This window comes from Dromaius novaehollandiae, chromosome 6, assembly GCF_036370855.1.
Source record: "Dromaius novaehollandiae isolate bDroNov1 chromosome 6, bDroNov1.hap1, whole genome shotgun sequence".
Classification (NCBI taxonomy): domain Eukaryota; kingdom Metazoa; phylum Chordata; class Aves; order Casuariiformes; family Dromaiidae; genus Dromaius; species Dromaius novaehollandiae.
Window position 1 is genome coordinate 6756653 of NC_088103.1, and position 20039 is coordinate 6776691.

Sequence of the window (20039 nt, forward strand, 5' to 3'; positions counted from 1 at the left end):
GTTCTGCGAATGCGTGCAAGTAACTGCACGCCAATCAGTGGCCGGTAAAACCTGCGCGATTTATTTGGAGATTGAGAGACAATTCAGGTTAACAACTCTGGGATGGTTACTGAGATCTGCCTGCACACTAAAAGCCTTTTCAAGTAAAAATAGAACATAATTTAGCAGATAAACAGGAAAACCATTGCCTTAATTTGAAGCTTTGAATGCAGAGTTAAGAAGTTGATTTTAGAACTTAAAATGGTCATTGTCCAAACACTCAGTGCTTTGTCTACATTATATTTGGCTGTAGATGATAAGAACTAGCCTCAAAAAACCTGATCTTTTTTCCAAACAGTATGAACTAAACAGATAAGTGTCTTACACAGTTATGCTAAAGGCTTTGCTATGGAAATATAGACTCTCTTGACTCTTCCTACCTAGAAATATGAGCAGATATGTATGGATTTGGTTCTGTTTGTGTGGGTTTTTTGTTTTGTTTTTTGCATAAAACTACAGGAACGTGTTTATGATGCCTTATTTACACGAGGAGGCACCTGCCATCCTGATCCCTCAAAGGATGTTTCTAAAAAATCTGTATGGGTCAAAGGAAAATCATCTCCGAGGATTCCTGTTTTCTCCTTCTCCAGTTTTGTTTAGATGCATTCCTTTTCCCTGTAGAGGTAATCCCTAGTTAGTACTGAATTTAAACTGATGCACCTCCTTACGGCATTGGAAGAGCCCTGTTAAAATGGGTCAATGGAAGGTTAAATTCAAGAAATCCTTTCTGTTTCCCAAGATGAACTGGAAAGTCTTGGCATTCACCTCTTCCCTGAACTTTTCCTACCGTCTGGAGATTATCGAGGTAAAGGGAAACGTCCACTGAGGATCTCAAAACCTGCAAAAGCACAGGCAGAAATGTTGGGTGGACACCAAATGTGTCCCCTCCCTCTACAAACCTCAGCTGGGACGTGGTCTAACTTAGTCTTAGCCTGAATCTGGGCTGACCGCACTTTGCCACCAAAGAATTGGGTTCTGGACCATTTCAGCCTGCGGCTAAGTTTATTTCCCTGAATCACCTAATCTGTTTGCGGTTTCGATTTGCCTTTTTAAAGCTTTATTTACCCTGCCTCCTAAGTGTTCCTATGAAAATATAAGCTTTAGGGTTAAAAAAAAAAAATAATCTCTCTCTCTCTTTTATTATAGTGGGTCACCTGTATTGATTCTTTCCCCATATTTTAGACCTCCACACTCAGCATTTGTTGTTCTGCTGCCCAATCGATATCAGTTCCTCCTGGAAATTGCATTAGTGTTTTTAAATATGAGCTCACTTGCAAAGTTTAAATTTTTCTGTACATCTGAGAAGCTTTGGGAGTTTTTTTTATTTGAGATGATGTATTAATTGCAATTGCAGTTGTATGTGTGTGTGCGTGTATAAATATATATATAAAATGGTATTAGCATAAGCTATCTTAATTTAATTGACTTTTCTGAGAGTTTAGTAGAAAATACTAAAAATTGAAAGCAAAAAAAGATTCAGACTTCTGAAAACTGAATCATTTAAACATCTAAAGAAATGAGAATAAAAAGAGAATTGTGATATATATTGAAAATGAAATGTATTGCTTTTTCAGACTGGTCATGTTTAACAATTGCATTCTTCCCTTAATGTTAAGAAACAGAGTTTTTTAGGTTTATAAACCCCTGATTTTTTTGCACATGCTGAGAGTGGTTGCACGTTATCTTAGTGGCGACGTGTATTGGGTTTTGAGCCAAGTGCCAGGAATCGGTGTGAATCAAGGGTCTGCTAATGGCTCCCTTGTAACGTCCATCCTCGGGCCTATTAGTGTAATCGAATCATTGACTCAAAGTCTGAAAAAAAATCGTTTAATCCCTCTGCGTCTCTTTGTGGGACACATCCTGAGCCGTAGGAGAATCGAATACCTTCCAGAAGGTCCGGTAAATTTTTCATAGCCAGGCTGTCGGTCTCTGTTGTATAGATTCCTTCTATAAGGAGATGACTTAATGCTGTGAAATACATTACCACTGGTAGGATTGAATCAATTAAACAGAAATCTTGAGAGGATTCGTTAGCGAGTATTTGCCCAGCCCTCTGTAAGGGCAGAGGTGCTCAGTGCTATATGAACATCCAGGTGGAGGACAGAGATTTTAGTAGAGTCGCTGGGAGGATGAGGCAGGGCACAACGAAACCCCTGTATAGGGATTTATAGAAATATGCCCTTAATATGCTACACACCCACTTCTTTACAGTTACAGCAGCTAACTCGAGAAAAACTGGTACTATTAATCCTACCCACCTGCTGAGAAATGCAATAGCATCAATATGTCAATGCGAATTTCAAGCAATGTTCCTGGCCTCCTTGGTCTCTTTTTTTCCTTTAAATGCATGCGTATTTTTGCTTCTGTATTTCCTTTCGATTGATTTTTTGGTTGGTGATGCGACAAGTATTCAGCGTGTTTGCTGGGAGCGCTGGTCAGTAGAGGGCGGCATTAGACCTTGTGTTTTGCGTTTTCTCCTCTTAAAAGAAATTAGAATTAAATAACAGGGGGGGAAAAAAAAGGAATGTGGAGAATGCTGTGCCTGCCAGAGCTGCAGGCCATGTAAGGGAATAGAGCGGGGCCAAATACCCACCGAGCGGGGAGGGGGCACGCAACGCTTCGAGCCGCGTCACGCTGACATCGGGAGCTGCAAACAGTCGTTTTACTGATAGTCACAGCTTTTAAGCAAAAAAAATGAAAGAAAGCAAGCAGAAAATAAAAGGGCAGGTTTTGAAAAAAGCAGATGTTTGTGTATCCGTGAAGGAGCAGTGGGATTTTTCAGAACTGCTTCTGAATTAGCGCCGTCGTTGAAAGAGCAAAAATAGGAAAAACGCTGGTTTTCCGCGCGCCACGATGTAGGTTTTCATGCTGCCTACCAGGATCAATCTTTTTTCTTCTAGCAACACGAGAGCCATTTACCTCATGCCTGATGCTTTCAAGATGAGCTTGTATATCAAGGTTTAGGTGTATAGATTACATATAAAAGGATATGAGAAAATAGCACTGCTGTTAAGGCTTTACCTGAAATCAGTTCTTGCATAGAAGTGGTCTACAAAAGGCTGCAAACTTTAGATGAACGGTGGTTTCCGGAGCTGGGAGAAGCGGCCCCAAAGCACACGTTGCCTTTGTAGGTTGATTGCTTGTGAAGGATGGTTTTTATCCAGCTTTGAGGAAGTTCCCGGGAGTCGAGCCCGGGGTTGCCTGGCAGTGCAATCCGTGCTGTTCTCCACCTGCATCAAAGAGCGGGAGACGGCGGGGAAGCAGCACGTGGGTTAACCTTCCCGGCGCGTTTTAACGTATGTTTTAATTGTGCGCTGCGGAGAGGGCTCGGGGTCGGAGCAAAACCAGCTGGAGACGGAGGCAGAAAAGGGGCCGCACCATGGTTTTGCACGGCCCATGTTGCCAACAGTGGGTGCTGGAGAGGCGCGGGAGCTCGAGTTTGGGCGTTTCGGTAACGGCGATGCAGCAAGGACGAGGATGGAGCTCACGGTGCCTGGGTTCAGCTGCTAAACTGGAAGTGGGAATTTGGTAAAAGTGAGAATAAAAGCTCTGTCCGTCCCCTGATTCAGTCAACGCTGGCCTCTAACGCTCTGATGTGCAGAGCAACCGGTGACAAATAGGAAAACTTGGAGCATAAACATTTTTACGCACTTGGAGAGCTCACCTGGACGAAGCTTTCCCAAGCGCAAATAAGAAATCGCCGTAGAAGTCGGTGTAGCGCTGTAAAACCTTTGTGAAACCCAACGCGACCCCAGTTTGCAGCTTCTGCCTGGACGGTTCATGGATGCTGGTGCCTTGACGCTGGGTCCTCTGCAGGACGGAGCCGTTAATGGTCACGGAGCTCAGCTCTGAGTGCAAAGGTTTTCCAAACTCTTTGCTGGAAGAGAGGCTTCAGCATGACTAGAATCATGGACACAGAGATTTCTAGGTCCTTAAGTAAAAATCTGACATTGCAGCGAAATATTTCTAGCTGCACAGGACACATAGCTGTTGGAAAAAACTTCCAAACAAATTCCCTCATTAATCTATTTCTAAGAAAAAGCGGGCAACTGGTATTTATCTTTAAGAAACACCAGTCTGTTGCCCAGTCACATAAAATGCAGGTTTAAAATGTATGTTTAGCGTTCATTGTTACAAATATTTGAAACATTAAAATATTTTTTAATAAGCACAGGAATTAATCTGATTACATAAAGAGACAGCATACTTGCTTACAACACATTCGTCCTAAAATGATGTTAACGCACTGGTTATTTTCATATTGGTAGCATAATACGTGTTTATTACTAATCTGATTTCAAATATAAATGAGTCGTTTTGAAGGCTGGACAAATTTGCACGACAGACCAGGCCAGTTATGGTAGTTGAGTGGTGAATTACTGGGAAGAAGAGATAAGAAACACTGCAGGGTCCGAAAGGCGATGAGAGGGAGCACCCAGGATTGCAGATGCTTGGGGCCGACAACACAGGAAGAAATGGCACCACGCAGCTCTGAAGTCGGGCCGTAGGAGTGAGCCCCTATAGATGAAAATAATTTGGGGGGAAAATTAAGTCTCTTGCTGTTTGCACCTTTCTGGGTACTTTGCTTTCAACTTTTCGCAGCTGGAGAACTGATTAAAAAATCAGCACGTTGCGGAAGGCAATAGAGGTTTGCAAAAGAGAAAGACGTAACTGTACGGTAAGAGAAGACAAACATCAGTTTTGCTCAACCTGAGTTTTTACCAGCATACTGCTGAAAACCTATGCAAAAAATACTGCTCAGAAATGTGCCATTAGAAACTGTTATGACCAGCTGGGGTCCAAAAGAGTCAATTAAAAGACAAACTCGGAGATGATCTCACCCGGAAAAGGTTAGTGGATGTAGATGAAGTCAGAAGCATATGCATAAAGACGGGATTTGACCCCAGATGTCCTGATATCCTGCTAATTACCTGAGCGACCGGATCATGTAACACAATAACGTCAGATCTATATTCTGCCCAACGCCTTTCTTAAGCAACTTAGTACAAAGATGATACAGAGCGCATGTTAGGCAGTCGTAAGGTTGCTGGCTGTGCAGATGCCACACACAAGCTGCCAGCTTGGCCAGGGTGTTGTCTCTGAAAATGAGGTCTGTGAAACCTTCAGCGTATGTTGACCGTTCGGTCACTGGATGACGTGCAGGGCTCTATACAGCATTCGGATTTTGTCTCCGTTGCGTGACCAAGCTGGATTATTTGTGTCCTTTGGCAGTTGCCCCGTGCCATTTGGTCCATGAGTTGGGTAACAGATGAGTCACAGAGCTCTCCCGCCTCTTTACTGCAACCCAGAGATATCGTATAGCAGAAGGAGGACCATACGTTGAATAGCGAAGATAAAATGATCCCGGAGCACTGGCCATCCCGAGCGGTTACACGACGATTCCTGGCAGGGGAAGGATTTCTCCTGGCGCGAGGTGAGAAGCGTGAGGGAGCAGGCCTGGCCCTCCCAGCCATCCCAGCGTGGAGATCAGCGGCCTCAGAGCCAACGTGCAGCTCCCACGTTCCTTCAAAAGTCGCAGCTTCCCCCGATCTCGTAGATAAATTTGTGCAGGCCAAGAGGTACCTGCACGTTTCTCAGCTTTTTGCCTGTTTTTCCAACTGCGTCAGCTGAGTTCAGTTTTTCTACAAACTTCACCCCCTTTATACCCTTCAAGCATCATGGTTTCAAGAGTAGATCTGCTTCCTTACATTTAGGATAATTGGTTCCTGTGTTCATTTGCCAGTAGCTTTTGGCTGAAAGCAAAAGAAAACTACATTTCCAGGGCTCTCCTTGTTTAAATGCTGCTTTTGCTCTACATAGTCAGTGCCCTGGGACTGCTGAGAAAAGCAGGGGCACAGTGAGTGTCTAATTGTAGTAACTGGAAAACCGCACTAAGTACTTATTTTGGCAGTTTTCGGAACAAGTTGCTGCTTAGCAGGAACCTAAAGAGACTTCTTAAGGCAGCTGGATCATTTTGAAGCCGCTTCTGGCTTAATCCAGCCCACAGGAGGATGTGTCCAAGCTTTGCTCAGAGCCGACCTAGCGGGGCAGTTCAGCCCTGTTTGGAAGGTGGGAAAAAATAAACCGGTTGCTCAAGGTGTGTATGGCTAGGAGGACTCAGGAGCAGGGATCACGGACCTAGCTCCGCTGTAGACCTACCTGGAGATGTCTCCCATTTGCAGCTCCTCTTCTGTCTAGGGGCAGCACAGAGAATGGGTTCACTCTCCCCTGAAGGAAGCCCAGCCCCAGAGCTTTGGTTTGGGTGGGCAACACGAGAACGTGCTACCAGCAAACCTGCAGCGTCCCCTCCTATCCCACAGAGACTCATGAGCACCAAACGGGCACCAAAGTGAAGGGGTGGGGACATCTTCTGCCACTGTAAGTGATCACCGGATGAGACAAGCTGTTAAAATCCAGCTATCGTTGAGATAGCGGGAGAAGAGGCATGGCTTTCAAAGAAACCTGTCAATTGAAGTGTGTCAGATGCTTTTTGGACTGCAGAGGATCTGTGGTTTCTATAGACGCATAGGCAGGTTAGCTATGAATAGGGTCTTATTAGCAAGGGAACGAAGCCGGGGAGAACTCTTACGGTCGCTCTAATGGAAGGAAAAAATAACAGGCTCTTGACAGGCTTGTTGAATGTGCATTCAACTTCCCGTTTTACATAGATGCTGAGAATAGTTTATTGTTGTGCCATTTATATGCAAAACTCATGTTCCTCTCGTAAAGATGTTCTTCTACCATTTTGGCTCTGCAGCCCTGCCAGCAGGAACCACAGGTAGAGGCTCTGCTCCGGTCTGAGAAATGAGGGAGGGGAGGGTTATCTTCCCCATAAGGACCTTGTGAGTGCACTGTGTCCTTCGTGCCTTTAATTTTTCTGGGCAAAGGGCCCTCGAAGGAGTACGGGCAACTTGCATCTTAATCTGATTGTGGCACACGCATGTGTGTAGGCTGGGGGCGGAGGGACTGAAACCGCTGCGTTATATAGATAATCCGGCGCTATTACACTGTTGTAATGTCTCATCATTTTGCTGTGCATGACACAAGCATTCATTTTTGTGTTATTATGTATGCCCCTAATGTGATATAAAAAGCTAAGCATATTACCAATTACAGCGCAGCACGCTATTATTTTTTTCTTGTCTCTGCAGTGAGCATTTTTTTGTCAGTTAATAGATCTTGGGGTATTTTTCTCATACACTGTCTACTCAAAATGGTCCTTATACTGGGAGGATTTCCTAAGGCAGGCTGCAGCGGTTGCAGGTTCTTCACAAGAGCTACTTCTCAGTGTTTCTTAGTGACAATGGAAAAAAAAGGATCTACATACTAAAAAACCTTGAGATAACCCAGCCGAGATGCTGATTTGACTTCACTTAGGCATCAGTGGGGTTTAAGAGAGAGCACACACTGCAGCAGTGCATCTCCATCCCTTCAGTCGGGAAGAATAAATGGGTCTCAAGTCTCATTTTTAATTGCATCTACGTTCATCAATGCTGTGTGCTTCAGAAAGGCCCAAAATGAGGAAAGTCCAATGTCACGAGCCAACAGGGCTTCTTTGTTGGAGAGAAATGGGGCTGAAGCATCCCCAGATATTGCTGATTCCTGCTCCTCGGTCTTGGCGAGGCAGCTCTCTGCGACACAGTAGCTCTAGCTTCAGCGGTGTCCTTGGGGGCTGAATGATTCCCCAGCTGCCCTTGGAGGCCAGAAGAGAGGTTTGTCTCAGCTGGGAGAGCCCGAGGAAAAGGTGGATGTGTTGGTGTTTCAGTAGGTGGCACTCCGTCCTCTGCATCAGCATCGATTTTGGGCCTGTGGTGGAGGTAGCATCCCACAGATGAGACACGGCGACTCTCACAGACGACCTGCAAATCAGGTTGGTTATGGCAGACTTTTTGCAAGAGTTCAGCTTATGTGCATGCCACTCTTCCACATGTCTTTCTGTATTTTTAGTCTTCTTCACATCCTAAAGGCATTGCTTTGAATAAGTGTATAGGGAACGTATTCTGCAAGTCACGTGGGTACCAGACCTGCCAATTCTTCTCCAATCTGCACAAAGCTAAGACAAGCAAGCAAATAGGCTGCAAACATCCAAACAGGTCAACTTTTGCTTTCTCCTGCAGGCCGATCTGCTCCCGTAGATATTTTGGGAAAGGACTAAGGAATGGATTGCAATGGATTAGGCAGGTGAAGGCAAAAAAAAGAAAAGCACTTCCAGGAGGGAAGATGTTGATGAATGTACTCAGTCATGCAGCTCTAGCTTCTCCTTCCCCGCTGTCCTGGCTGACTCTAGCAAGGTGACGTGTGCCTGTCAGCGATCCAGCTTGCCACCTGAGTTTTGATTGGCGAGCGCCGCGCAATGTTTTCGGAACAGAGAGCTTTCAAATATGTTTTTAGCTTCGAAGATGGCAGCTGAGTGGGTGCATTTGGTGACAGATGATCCTTGAAAGGTTTCGAAGCAGAGCTATTAAAACCCAGAAACTGTGCACAGCGGAAATATTGTGAGTATATCAGAGCCTGCGCGGGGAGAGGAGAAGAAGAAACAGTGATGTTTCGCGGGGATGCCTGTGATTCCCGTTAGCGAGCAAGTCCTGGTGACGTTTTGGGGCAGAGGTGAAGCCATCTGTAGGTGTCCCCCCCCAACTTGCTGCTTGGTGACATCTGGGCTGGGTGATGCACAGTGTTGCAGGGGTCCGAGCAGCAAAAGGCTTTGGGACGTAGAGGACGTTTCACTGCTGGCTCCCTTAACAAACTCCAAGCAGGCTTCGTTTTGCCATCCCCGAACCAAGTCCGCCGTTGCATTCCTGCCATTCTTCCCTGCAAAGCTTTTTCTTCTCATTCGCTTGCTCAGGAAGACAAAGCAGCTGCTCTGAAAACCTGAGGGTTTTTTTGCTGGGAAATTTAAGCTGAGAAGAATGGCATCATAGGATTTATTTTGATGGGGTTGGGGCAGTGGGATCTCCATGCTGCTGGGGCTGCGAGACAGCCGGTAACCTGAAAGCCTGAAGTATGAGCTGCACAGGCAGCTGCAGTCCCCAAACCCCACTTGGCTGATGGTTTCTTCAGAAGAGCAGTAAACAACCCAAAACAGGCAACTGTCTGCAGCCTTCACAGGGCAGGACTCAGCCGACAGGTTGTAAAGACCTTTGGGCTTCCTCGGCCTCATCCTGAATCAGGGAAGGCCGGCCCTAGGTTTACGGCTGTTCACCGTAGCCGCAAATCTGAAACTGTGACATAAAAATCTCTCTTTGGATCTCGTAGGTCTTATGGGACTGGGGGAATCTGCTTTCCACCTGTAAATAAATATTTCCTTTAGCTATAGTTAGTTGAATTCCTGGCCAGTTTTATTTCCCATAAAGCCAGCAGCAGCAATCTCGGGGATACGCTCAACAGCAGATATGCGAGTTTCCATAACCAGTGGGGAGAAATACTTGCAAGAGAGCATCCTAAGTATATGCCGCCTCATAAAACACGTCAGCCCTGACAGCCTACACCTCTGTCGAGCAGCATTTCTGATGTTTTTCTCCAGATCCTTTCTGACGTACGCGCTGTTGTCCCAGTCCTACGCACCTCTCATGGAAACCAAGTAACGTGGCTTTACTGCTTGTTATTGAGAAATTATGCACAACGGGTTCCCCCCAGGGCTGTCACTCTTTTGAAGCCTGGGGGACTTCACTTACTCACCTCGCGGTCTTACTCGTGCAGAAGTTAATATCACTTGTGCAGGGAAGAAACCAATAAAACTTTAAGCATCTTTGCTGGATGCTATTAAATAGTTTTTTAACCATTGATTTCGAGTTTGTAGGCAGCAGGACTGCATCTATTTAGTGCCACATTCCCTTAAAACAGAAATGTTCAGAAGATACTTAGTACTTTTGCTCCTAGTGAGTTATGTAAGATGCAAATGGAAGAAATACACAGCAAAAAAATGCTGTCTGAACTTAAAGCCCGCTGTCAGCCCATGAAAAAGACCAGCGAACTTTGCTTTTCTGCCTAGCAAATGCACCCAGAAGACTTAAAACTGAAGCGTTTTACATAAGCCCATTCTGTTTTTCACGTGCATCTTGAAAAAAAGGCAGGAGTTTCCAAATACGTGGAAGAACCTGCAAAGTCTCATGCAAGATTTATGAAAAGAATCCAGGCCCTTTCAAACAACAGCTTTGAATAGGGGAGTAGTTGTAATTCCTCATCCGGTTTTTAATTTTATGAAGCCCATCTGCAGGTTGAAAGCTGGAGCTTTGGACTCAGCCCAGTGCCAGGAGGTATCAATAGGAAGAAAAAACAACAACAACAAAAACCATGAGTGCTGTCTCTGTCCGGATCACTCTCATTTCCAACTGATGCCCGAATCGGAGGTCTGGACAGCCCTGCTAAAGGCAGGTACGGACGGGTAGCTGCCACCCGCTTCCAAGAAATGGATCCATCATCACATTCCTCCCCAAATCCAGCTGCCAGAAAGGGAACCGAAACAGCTGCTGCCCCGAGAGCACCCAAGCACGCTGCTCCGGTGACCGAGCGCTGCAAAAGCTCTTGGGGGGACCCACATCTTGCAGAGCGGTGGGGATTTTTACCCCATCTCCGTACAATCTTATCAGGAAACCAAGTCCAACTATTCCTTTTGCCCACAGGTCCCTTTTTCTGTCCTAGGGGGCCAAGTCCGGGAGCTGTGTTCGTCACAGCGTGCATCACCGTCCCTCTTCCGCGCTGGGGAAAGGCAGGCAAGACAAAAGAAAGCAGAGCCATTTGGCAGCCAGGGCTCCGCCGATCCGGCTCATTTGTTCTGTTCTGTTATTTTTGTGCCGCAAACCCGTAAACAGCATCGCATAGGTAGAACCAAAGCGTCACGGTTCCTCAGCGCGTAGACAACCCCGGAGCTCGCGCACGGGGAAAATCCTGACGTGTTCGGTGCAGCAGAATCTAGCGGATACTTTTGTGTAGGTAGCGGGGCTACACGGAGAGTGCACCCATATTTTAACCTGCTTTTTCAGTGCTTTGAGACCCGTATGCACAACCTCCAGATTTTTTTCCAGCGAAGACACGTTTGACCAATATTTACCTTAATATCTGGGGGTCGGAGCCCAAAGCTCAGGCTGAGCAGGGTCATGGGTTTGCCAGGCTCTGGTTTGTGTGATCCTTCGTAGAAGACAATAAAAATGGGGTGTAAAAAAAGTGAGCACGCGATAAGCTGGGCAAGTTCTGTAGGAGCGAGGAGCACCCTTGATTCGAGCAGGTGGTGGGAAGGGAGAAGACCTGGGACATCCCCAAAAGCGGGGTGCTCGGTGCTTGGGAGCGGGAGGGCAGATTTCTGCAGGCTCCCCGCAGCGTGCGGGCTGCTTCCACGTCCCCCTCCCGCAAAAGCGTGGGAGCAGAGGGTCCCCCCCCCCGCCCCGGGCAAGGAGGGCTTCAGCCCACTCCTCAGCTCTTGCACCGGGCCCTGGGGAGCCTGTAGGCGCCCACGGGCCCCCCCGGGATTTCGGGGTGGGGGGAAGCCCTGGGGGGGCCGCGCAGCCGCGGGCGGGCGCGGCTCGGCGGTGGGGGGGGGGAGGGGCGGTGGCGGCTGCCGCGGGTTCGCGTCCCGCTCTCCCCCTCGGGGGGCCGCGCCGTGCGGGGCGCTGGGAGCCGGCGGCCCCCGGGGGAGGGAAGGAGCGCGGCGCGGCGCAAGTGCCTCCGTGCCTCCTCGCAGACGCCCCTTCCTCCCTGCCTTCCCTCCCTCCTCCCCTTCCTCCCCCTCCGCGCGTGTGTGTGTGTGTTGAGTGTGTGTGTGTGTGTGTGTGCGTGCATGTGTGTGCGTGTGTCTCGCTGTCTCTCCAGCCCAGCCTGACGCAGGCAGATCGAAATCACCCCTAACAAGCCGGGCTCCGGAGCGCGGTGCCGCGGGGGAGGAGGCGGCGGCGGGGGTCCGGCTGCGGCGGGGCCGCCAGCGCCGCTGCCCCGGCGCGCAGCGGGGCCGGGGCCGCAGGCAGCGCCCCGGCGGCGGCGGCGGCGCGGGGAAGTTGGCCCAAGTGCGGGGAGGCAGCGGGGGGGAAAGTTGCCGGGAGAGGCGCGGGGCGAGCCGGGCAGCGGCGGCGGCGGCCAGGACCATGGGCACTTTGCGGGATTTACAGTACGCGCTGCAGGAGAAGATCGAGGAGCTGCGGCAGCGGGATGCGCTCATCGACGAGCTGGAGCTGGAGTTGGACCAGAAGGACGAACTGATCCAGAAGCTGCAAAACGAGCTGGACAAGTACCGCTCCGTGATCCGGCCCGCCACGCAGCAGGCGCAGCAGCAAAGCGCCGGCACCTTGCAGGGCGAGCAGAGGACCAAGCGGCAGGCGATCTCAGCCGAGCCCACCGCCTTTGACATCCAGGACCTCAGCCACGTCACCCTGCCCTTCTACCCCAAGAGCCCACAGTAAGCAGGGGTTGAGCCTCGGGGACCCATAGCGGCTGTCTCGGGCGAGCGGAGCGCTCCGCTGTCGTGGCTCTCCGCCCGCTCGCCGCGGCCGTGCTCGCCGGGCAGCCACCTGTGTGCGGGGGGGGGGCGGAGGGCAGGCTCCCCCCCCGCCCGCGCTGCCCTGCCCCGGGCAGCCGCATTGCTGCCGCCGCCGCCCGCGGGGCCCCGGGGCCGCTCGGCAGCCTCCGCGGGGAGCCGCTGCCTGCGCCCGCTGCGGCCCCGGGGAGCCGCTCGCTCGCTCTGCCCGCTGCGGCCGCGGCGTGTGGCCGCTCCGGGGGCGGCCGCTGCCCGCGCCCCCTCGCCGGCTGCAGGGCAAGTTGCTGCTCCCTTTCCCGGGTGGCAAAGTTGCGTGTTTGGGGCCGCGGTGCGAGTGCGCGTTGCCGGGCAGGATCGGGCCCTGCTCGGGGGGCAGCAGGAGCCGGTGCCGAGGCGGAGGGGGCAGCACCCCCCCCCCCCCAACCCGGGGGGGCTCTGCCGGGGGGCCCCGGGGCCGGCTAAGCGCACGGCCTTGGCGGCAAGTTGGGCAGAGGCCGGCGGGTGCCTTGGGGTGATCCTGGTCTGGGGGTTGACCTGAGCTTCCCTGGGGCTGGGGGCTTCACCCGTGCGGGGAGGGAAGGGGGAAACGCCGGGGCGCAAGCGATGCCACCATCAGCGAGGCAGCCCATGTCCCGTCGGAGCCATTCAAAGCCGAGCGGGCGAGGAGGCAGCAGGGAAACTTGTAGCTTGGCGTGGGGACAGCAAGCAAGGGACGGGAGCGCCAGGTCCCCAGCAGCCTCCCCTCGCCCGTGCTGGCCTCCTCCCCGCCCAAGCAGAGGTGTTTGCTGGGGGGAGAGTGGTGGTGTTTGAGGGGGGCGAAGCCCGTAGCACCGTCCCGGTTTGCTCGAGGATTTGCAAAAGGCAGCACGAAGGGAAAGTTGTGAGGATCCTCGCCTCCCAGCTCGCAGTACGTCTGGGAGATGGTCTGTCCTTGTTTCACACTTGCCGCAGACTATGCAAATCGCAGCGATTTAATGGGGAAAACGGAGACCTCGCAGGAGCGGCGGTGCCTCCCCCACCCAACACTTAATATCTTTTTTTTTCTTTAGACTAGCCAATAAATGGTAAAGCATTTGGTTCAACCTTAAAAAAAAAGAAAAAGGGCAGGTTATCCGGTGTTGAACTGCCTTCATGTCAAAACGCGCGGCCCCGCGTTGCGTTTAGCACGAGCGTGGGTCTGCCCAGCGGTCGCTGCGGAGGGACCGGCCCGGGTTGGGGGCACCCCGGGTTAAAACACCCCATCGCCGCCTCGGGGGCTGAGCCGCTTTACTCGCTCGACGTAGCGGCGAGCTGGAGGAGAGGGGCCTCCCTGAGTCACAGCCGGCTGCTGCTTGTGGCTGACATTTTCCTTGCTGAGTTAACGCCGGGGAACAGGAGGGAAGGCGGCTGCCCGCGAGCAGCCGGCTTGCGAGGGGCTGTTCGGAGCATCTCGGTGTGTGTGGGGGGTCTTGGGACGTCTTGGGACGCGGGTCGCCCGCTGCCGCTTGTCGCGACACGCGGTCGCGGCGTTGACTCCGGCGGGCGCCTGCTTTTCCTCCCGCGAAAAAGGCGCTTTTGGTGCGGCGGTGCCAGAGCGATGACCTTAGCGGGGGTCTTCCCCACCGCGGCCGGCCTGCGCCCGCGCTGGGAACGTGAACATGGGGCGTGAAGTGACTATATGTTTTTTTTTTTTTTTCTTAAAGATGGCATAAATACCCCAAGGGAAGCCAAAAAAAAGGGGGGGTTGCCAAGAAGCGGTGCTGCTGCCCAGGCGGCCGCGTGCCACCGGCATGGGCGCCGGCGGCCTCCGCTCGACGCCTCGGCCGCGCGTCCCCGCGGCGGCAGCACCGGCGGGAGCGTGTGGCGGCGGCCGCCGCTCGCCGGTGCAGGCGGGGGCGGTTAGGTGGGACCCTGCGGTGGTGGCGGGGGGGAGAAGGCAGAACTGAGCCGGGCTCGGCCGCCGCGGAGGCCGTGAGGGCCGCCTCGCCTCGGGTGGGCGCGGGGGGAGGCGAGGCGAGGCCAGGCCCGGGGCGGCCCCAGCTTGGCCCGCGGCCGCCCGCTCCGCCATGGCGGGTCTGCGCCGTCTCCTGGCAACGGCCGCCCGCCCCGGGGCGGGGGAGGGGAGGCGGCGCGGCCCCTGCCTAGGGCGGCGGCGGCGGCCTGCCCTTCCCCTCCCCTCCCCTGCCGCCTCCCCCACCCAGCCCGAGCTTCCCCGCAGATATTTTGCCCTTTTAAGGCGAATCGCCGCCGCTCGGAGTTTAAACGGCGGCGGGGAGAAAGTGGCGGGACCCGAAAAGTAGGAAACGCGCCGACGCCCCCCTTCACCCCCCCCCCCCCGCTTCTTCCCGCCGCCGCCGCCGCCGCCATTTCCCCGCGCTGGGGCCGGGCCCAGGTGCGCGGGGAGGGTTCGGCCGTGGCGCCCCCAGAGCCCCCGGGGAGCCCCCCGGGCACCGGCCCTGCCACCTTCGTGCCATGCCTCATCCTTTCCCAGGGCGGTACCTTCAGTGGGTTTGTGCCGTGTGTGAAGACCCCCGTGTACAAAATGGCGCAAACTGCGGTGGGCAGGTGCAGGCGGGGAGGCGTTAGGGCTTTGCTCCCCGCCAGGTTGGCGCGAGGAAGCCTCGCGTCGCGGTGGGTGATGTCCTGTGATTTCGGAGGGAGTACCGGCAGACGTGGCAGTTTTCACCCGGTAGCTCCATGCGTCCATTCTCCGAGGGCTGGTGAAAATGCTTCAGCTCAAATCAGAAATCTTGAATCTCTGCTGTGTACAGTAAAATATGTAGGAAACCTGTCAAAACTTTGAATTAATTTTTTTTCCAGCTGCTAATTTCTCATTCCTTGAGTTCCTTCTTGCAGTTTTATTTGGGGATAATGCAGGCCGCTTGCCTGAAGTGATGTTTAATATTGACCTTCCATGGTCAATACTACGCGTAAGATTTTCATTTAACTTACTGCTTCATACTATAATCATTCATACTGTAATCGCTGAGGTGAAAAAGAGCACGTGTTTGCTGCATCAGAAACGAACTTTGCTCAAGCAAAATAGTTCACTGTTTTCTAAAGCATTTGCTACCTTACGGATTAGTCATGTTATGGTGATGGAGCCTCACACCTAAGGGTGGATATGCAGAGATAATGCAGAGTCTCCTGGAGGTAAAGTGTCATCTCAGGTGCTCACTGAAATCTGTAAGTTATGGCACTGATAAGTACTTTTAATTTGAGCATCCAAATGGAGAGAACTGCTACATAAAAGAAGGAAAAAAATGACAGCAGTGTATTTCTTACCCAGATTTCTTATGCTAAAACGTAACCTGGATTAGTCGGACTCAGCGGTGCAGTACCTGGGAGCTTCTGGGTGTGGAAACACAGTTGGCTTCATTTATTGGGATCATGAACGCCTAAATCATGCCTTTTCTTATACTTCTCCACATAAGCCCCAAACATAGCTTGCATAGTGCTCCTGTGTGCTTGAAAGGAACCTCTCGTCTTGATTACATTAAAAATGTGTCACACAATCTTTAGGCTATTTTGATGTGGTATATAACCATTTATGGCAGCAATGGAGGGAAAGGCAGAGAGGATTTGGAAGCGTGGGTATATACTTAAAATAAGTTTCAGAGCACACAGGACTTTATTTGCTGTTGCAGGGTTGGGCCACTATAAATTTCACTGTAAATTTATCTTGCTGATGTGAAATGGGACTTTGGGTTCCCATGAGTTTGTACCTAAAATATACGGAGGGACACATCTTGCCGTTTTCTTCCGAGTTAAGAGACCGATGAGAGAAGTTGGATATTTGCATCTGTATCAGTCTTTGTGCTTGAGTGACTGGAAGGAAGTTGCCTAAAGTAAGAGCTGTTATTCCCCCTGCCAATGGAAATAACTTGCAAGAAGTGAGTGGAGAAAATGGGCAAAGACTTGAGAAAGTGGGAGTGTTTTCCATGGTGGAAAAATGCCATGACAAATCCTTATCTCGTCTTCATCTTCTGAAATTTGCTGCTCTGTTTGTTTTTCCACACCTTTGACCTCTCGCAGGATATATTTTGGCTGCTAACGGCCTGTCAGCATTAAGAAGACTGTGAGACCAAGTTTGCACCAACAATTAGGCCAGTTAAGATTTTGCAAAGCTGAGAACCCAAGAACAGCTTTTCTGACCAGGAAGCTGTAACTCTTTCTTTGCTTTTGTTGCTTGGTATTTATGATGGGAAAATACCCATGCCTTGGAAAAGAATGTTTCCTTTTGTGATTGACAACAGCTGTATCCTTTTCGAAGGCTGTATAATCAGCATATTTTGTGTTCCAGAAGGAAAAAATGTGCAGACATAATGTAAAACAGAGTAGACGGCTAATGAGTATGAGGGATCTGTAGGGCCCAGTCTTCTCTTGTCCGAGATGGTGTATAGTCTATCGTTGCCGCAAGTGAGATAAGGAATAATGCTTTGTCATTTATAGAAAATCTTGAGTAAGATGAAAAATGGCATGTTTACATGAGTTAACAAACTTAAAAATGCTTTGAGTGTGAAATTGGGAGATCTGCCAAAATCCCACAGATTCATTTTTTGGGAGGGGGAGGGGAAAGCATTCTGTGAGTCATATTTAAGAGCTCTGTTTTTTTTTTTCTTAACATATTTGGTTGCATAGCCTTGGGGGAAGTACAATGTACATACAGGAGATTTAACTAAATCCCTTCAACAGCTAAATTGGTTCTTTGAAGGCAAATGAGCACATCTTTTATGGACTAGAGGCATGTTTTTAAGTGATCGTAATAGTAATAAAATAAAGTAAAAATATTTGAATAAGCACTTTGTATTTACAGTATTTGCATAAATATCAGCAGATCATTTTGTAAATGGTATCTATGCTGCAGTACCTAGGAGCCTTCCACTAATTAAAACTCACGAAGTATAGTTCTAAAAAAACCCCTTTTCTTTAAACCCACACATTCCTATTTCAAAAATAATCTGGAGGATGGTTGCCAACATAATTTAACCACTAGAAATTGAGATTGAGGGACCAGTAGCTGGGAACAGAGGCAACCATCCCAGAGTGACTGCTTCCTAAAATCTGGGACAGAAGCTATGAAAATGGACAAGCAATGCTGGCCTCCTTAGTCATATTACATTCTGGGTTTGGTGTCGTTGCAAAAAATAGCATATCAAAAGCAGCATCACATCATCACTCAGCAGCGCTGGATGCAAATGGACAGAAAGGAGGGAGAAATCTTTTTTTTTTTTTTTTTTTTTTTTTTTTTTTAGTGTGTGTGTGTATATGTATTTATATAAAAATAACTCAGTGTGATGTGTCCAGCAACCAACTAAAAGCATTTATCATTTGTTTGAGAGTAGCTAACTGCTGTGGTTACTCTTATGTTATGCAATGTAGTGTTAAATCAATTTGACTGTAGTTCAGCATTGTTCTGAAGAGTGTCTTATGTGCCTGGAAAACTCTGCTAATTCTTGATTGAACTTTGACAGCCGTTAATGTCAGTGGACTTCCACGGCCGTGCAAGACTCCTGCTCCCAGGCTTTGCGTTGAGTGGTGACGAGGCAGCGTCTCTCTGCCGGTGGGAAGGTCCGTGTCTGCCACGATCTCTATAAGAAGCGAGAGAGGATGATGTGCTCACTAATGTGAGATGTGGCCTAGAGCAGCGCCTTGGGCAATGATATCCCTTAGGCCTCGTGGATCAGCTTGCACTGATTAGCTTTCCATTTGTCTTGTGGCTGTCAAGGGGAAGTTAGAGATACCAGAGCAACTTTCTCCCGCTGGTCTGGCAGCATTTTGCCACTCACACCATATTGCGCTTTCTGTGTTTGGCTCCAGCTGGCTAATTTGAGATGCTGTGAAGGATAGCAGCTCCTGTACCGAGCGCTATGAATCTGGATACGTGGGGCCTGTCGCCTACCCAGCAGCCCAGTCCTGAATTTCTTGAATCTACACGGTTGACTGAGGCAGCGTGACGGAGTTGCCTTGCGAAACCAGCTAGCTTGCAGCAGGTCGGACAGCGGGCCCCATGGCATCCCGAGCCCCCATTTTTGTTGTGAAGGGTTATATGCTTCCAAACAGAAGCTTTGCATAAAGCATGTTGGGGATAGTGGAGAAAGCAAGTCAGTCAAACGTTGTTTTACTCTGTTTTGACAGGTCTGATTTGGCAGCGGTGGAGTACTGTGGTGCTGTTGGATGGGGCTTTCCTCCGCGCGAGGGTATATGTGACTCATACCTCGGCGTCTGTGTCATTTAATGCATTGTAAAGTGGCGTGTGTGAGATTGCTGATAGGTTTGCTCTCTGTACAATTCAGCCTTCTCATCCTTTGGTCAGAGCCTGTGGTGAGGAATAACTATATTTAGTTATTAGGTAGAGGACAAAGATTTTTCTGTATTGGCAAGTACTGTTCTGGGCTGTCTCCGAAGTATGTTTATTTACATACGGCGAAAGAGTTGATTGATTAAGCTGTAATGATCAGAAGACGTTTCCTTCAAAGGAAGGATCACAAATAATTAGTTGGACAAGGCTATTAAAAGCCGTATCTTTGTTTTGTGGCTTTGTCTGAATCTTGCCTTGACTAGCAATGGAAAGATTAAACTGCAATTTTAGTTACTTTTAGTTGACTTAGAAATATGTGTTTTTGTTGCTACTATGAATTTCTGCTGCTTCTAGATACCAGTTTTAGCAGTGTCATGTAATATCGTAAGTTGTTAAACAAAATTGCACTGAAACTTTTATGCTGCTTATATGCAAAACAGATTTAAAATATCCCATAAGCCTAACAAACAGTGGCGTAAAGCAAGCTAACAATGCTTAACAGCAGTTAATTTACAGACTTTTTAAAAATTATAATACGTATCCACAGATTTGCTTTCTAGAGAATTAGCTTTTCTCCTCATCTGTATTACTTGGTGAATGCTGTTGGTAGGGAGTTTTTAAGTACAGCAGCAGGAAACAAGGTCCGAGACTTTTGGCAAGAACCCCACCTGAGTTTAGCAGTTTTCCTGGAGGTGAATACGCGATGCGCATGAATGCCTTCTCTCCAGACTTGCTGTGAAAGCTTTTGCATCTTGTGTTCCTAAATGCAGTATGCATCTTACATGTCAGAAATTCGTAATAATAATAAAAAGTGTGCTAATGTTGGAAATGATGTAGAAGCACAAGCCGATAGACTTCGCAGCTGCCAGCAGCAATCTGTGTTGGAGGCCCCCAGAGAAGGAGGAGGACTACATGCCCTTAAGTAAGTACTGTCCCTCAGAGCATCAGGTGAAATGTATGATTCAAAGGAAGAAATTGCTTAGATGCACGCTTTTACAAAGTTAGAAACACAGTGACTTGGTAGGTAGCGGTTTCTTTGCTTATCTGCTTTGGAACAGATATTGTGGGTTTCTAAGGTTTCAGAAATTAGGTAATATAAACCTTGCCTTAAGATAAGGGGTCCTTGCCAACTGGAAACTACATCTTGAACTAGCGGGTTTGGTGGCTTAAATGCCACATCAGTCCTGATTTACCATCATAAATGATACTCTTTACTCGCTGTTTTGCTGAAGTTTCTTGCTTTTGGCTTTTTGTGAT

The 20039-nt window shown here is 49.6% G+C and overlaps 1 protein-coding gene across 4 annotated transcripts in view; it reads left to right on the forward strand.

Moving 5' to 3' along the window:
- The window catches only part of PRKG1 (protein kinase cGMP-dependent 1), a 496774-nt gene that overhangs the window by 24016 nt on the left and 452719 nt on the right, over positions 1-20039 (forward strand). Inside the window, exon 1 of one of the 4 annotated variants that reach the window (XM_026097419.2) lies at positions 11747-12424. The exons of 2 other annotated variants lie outside the window; for them this stretch is intronic. In XM_026097419.2, the coding sequence (XP_025953204.1) occupies positions 12114-12424 (311 nt within the window). In that variant the 5' untranslated portion in view covers positions 11747-12113. Of the gene's footprint in view, positions 1-11746; positions 12425-14701; positions 14778-20039 lie in introns of those variants that run through there. One more of the 4 variants, XM_064513565.1, reaches the window with a different exon arrangement.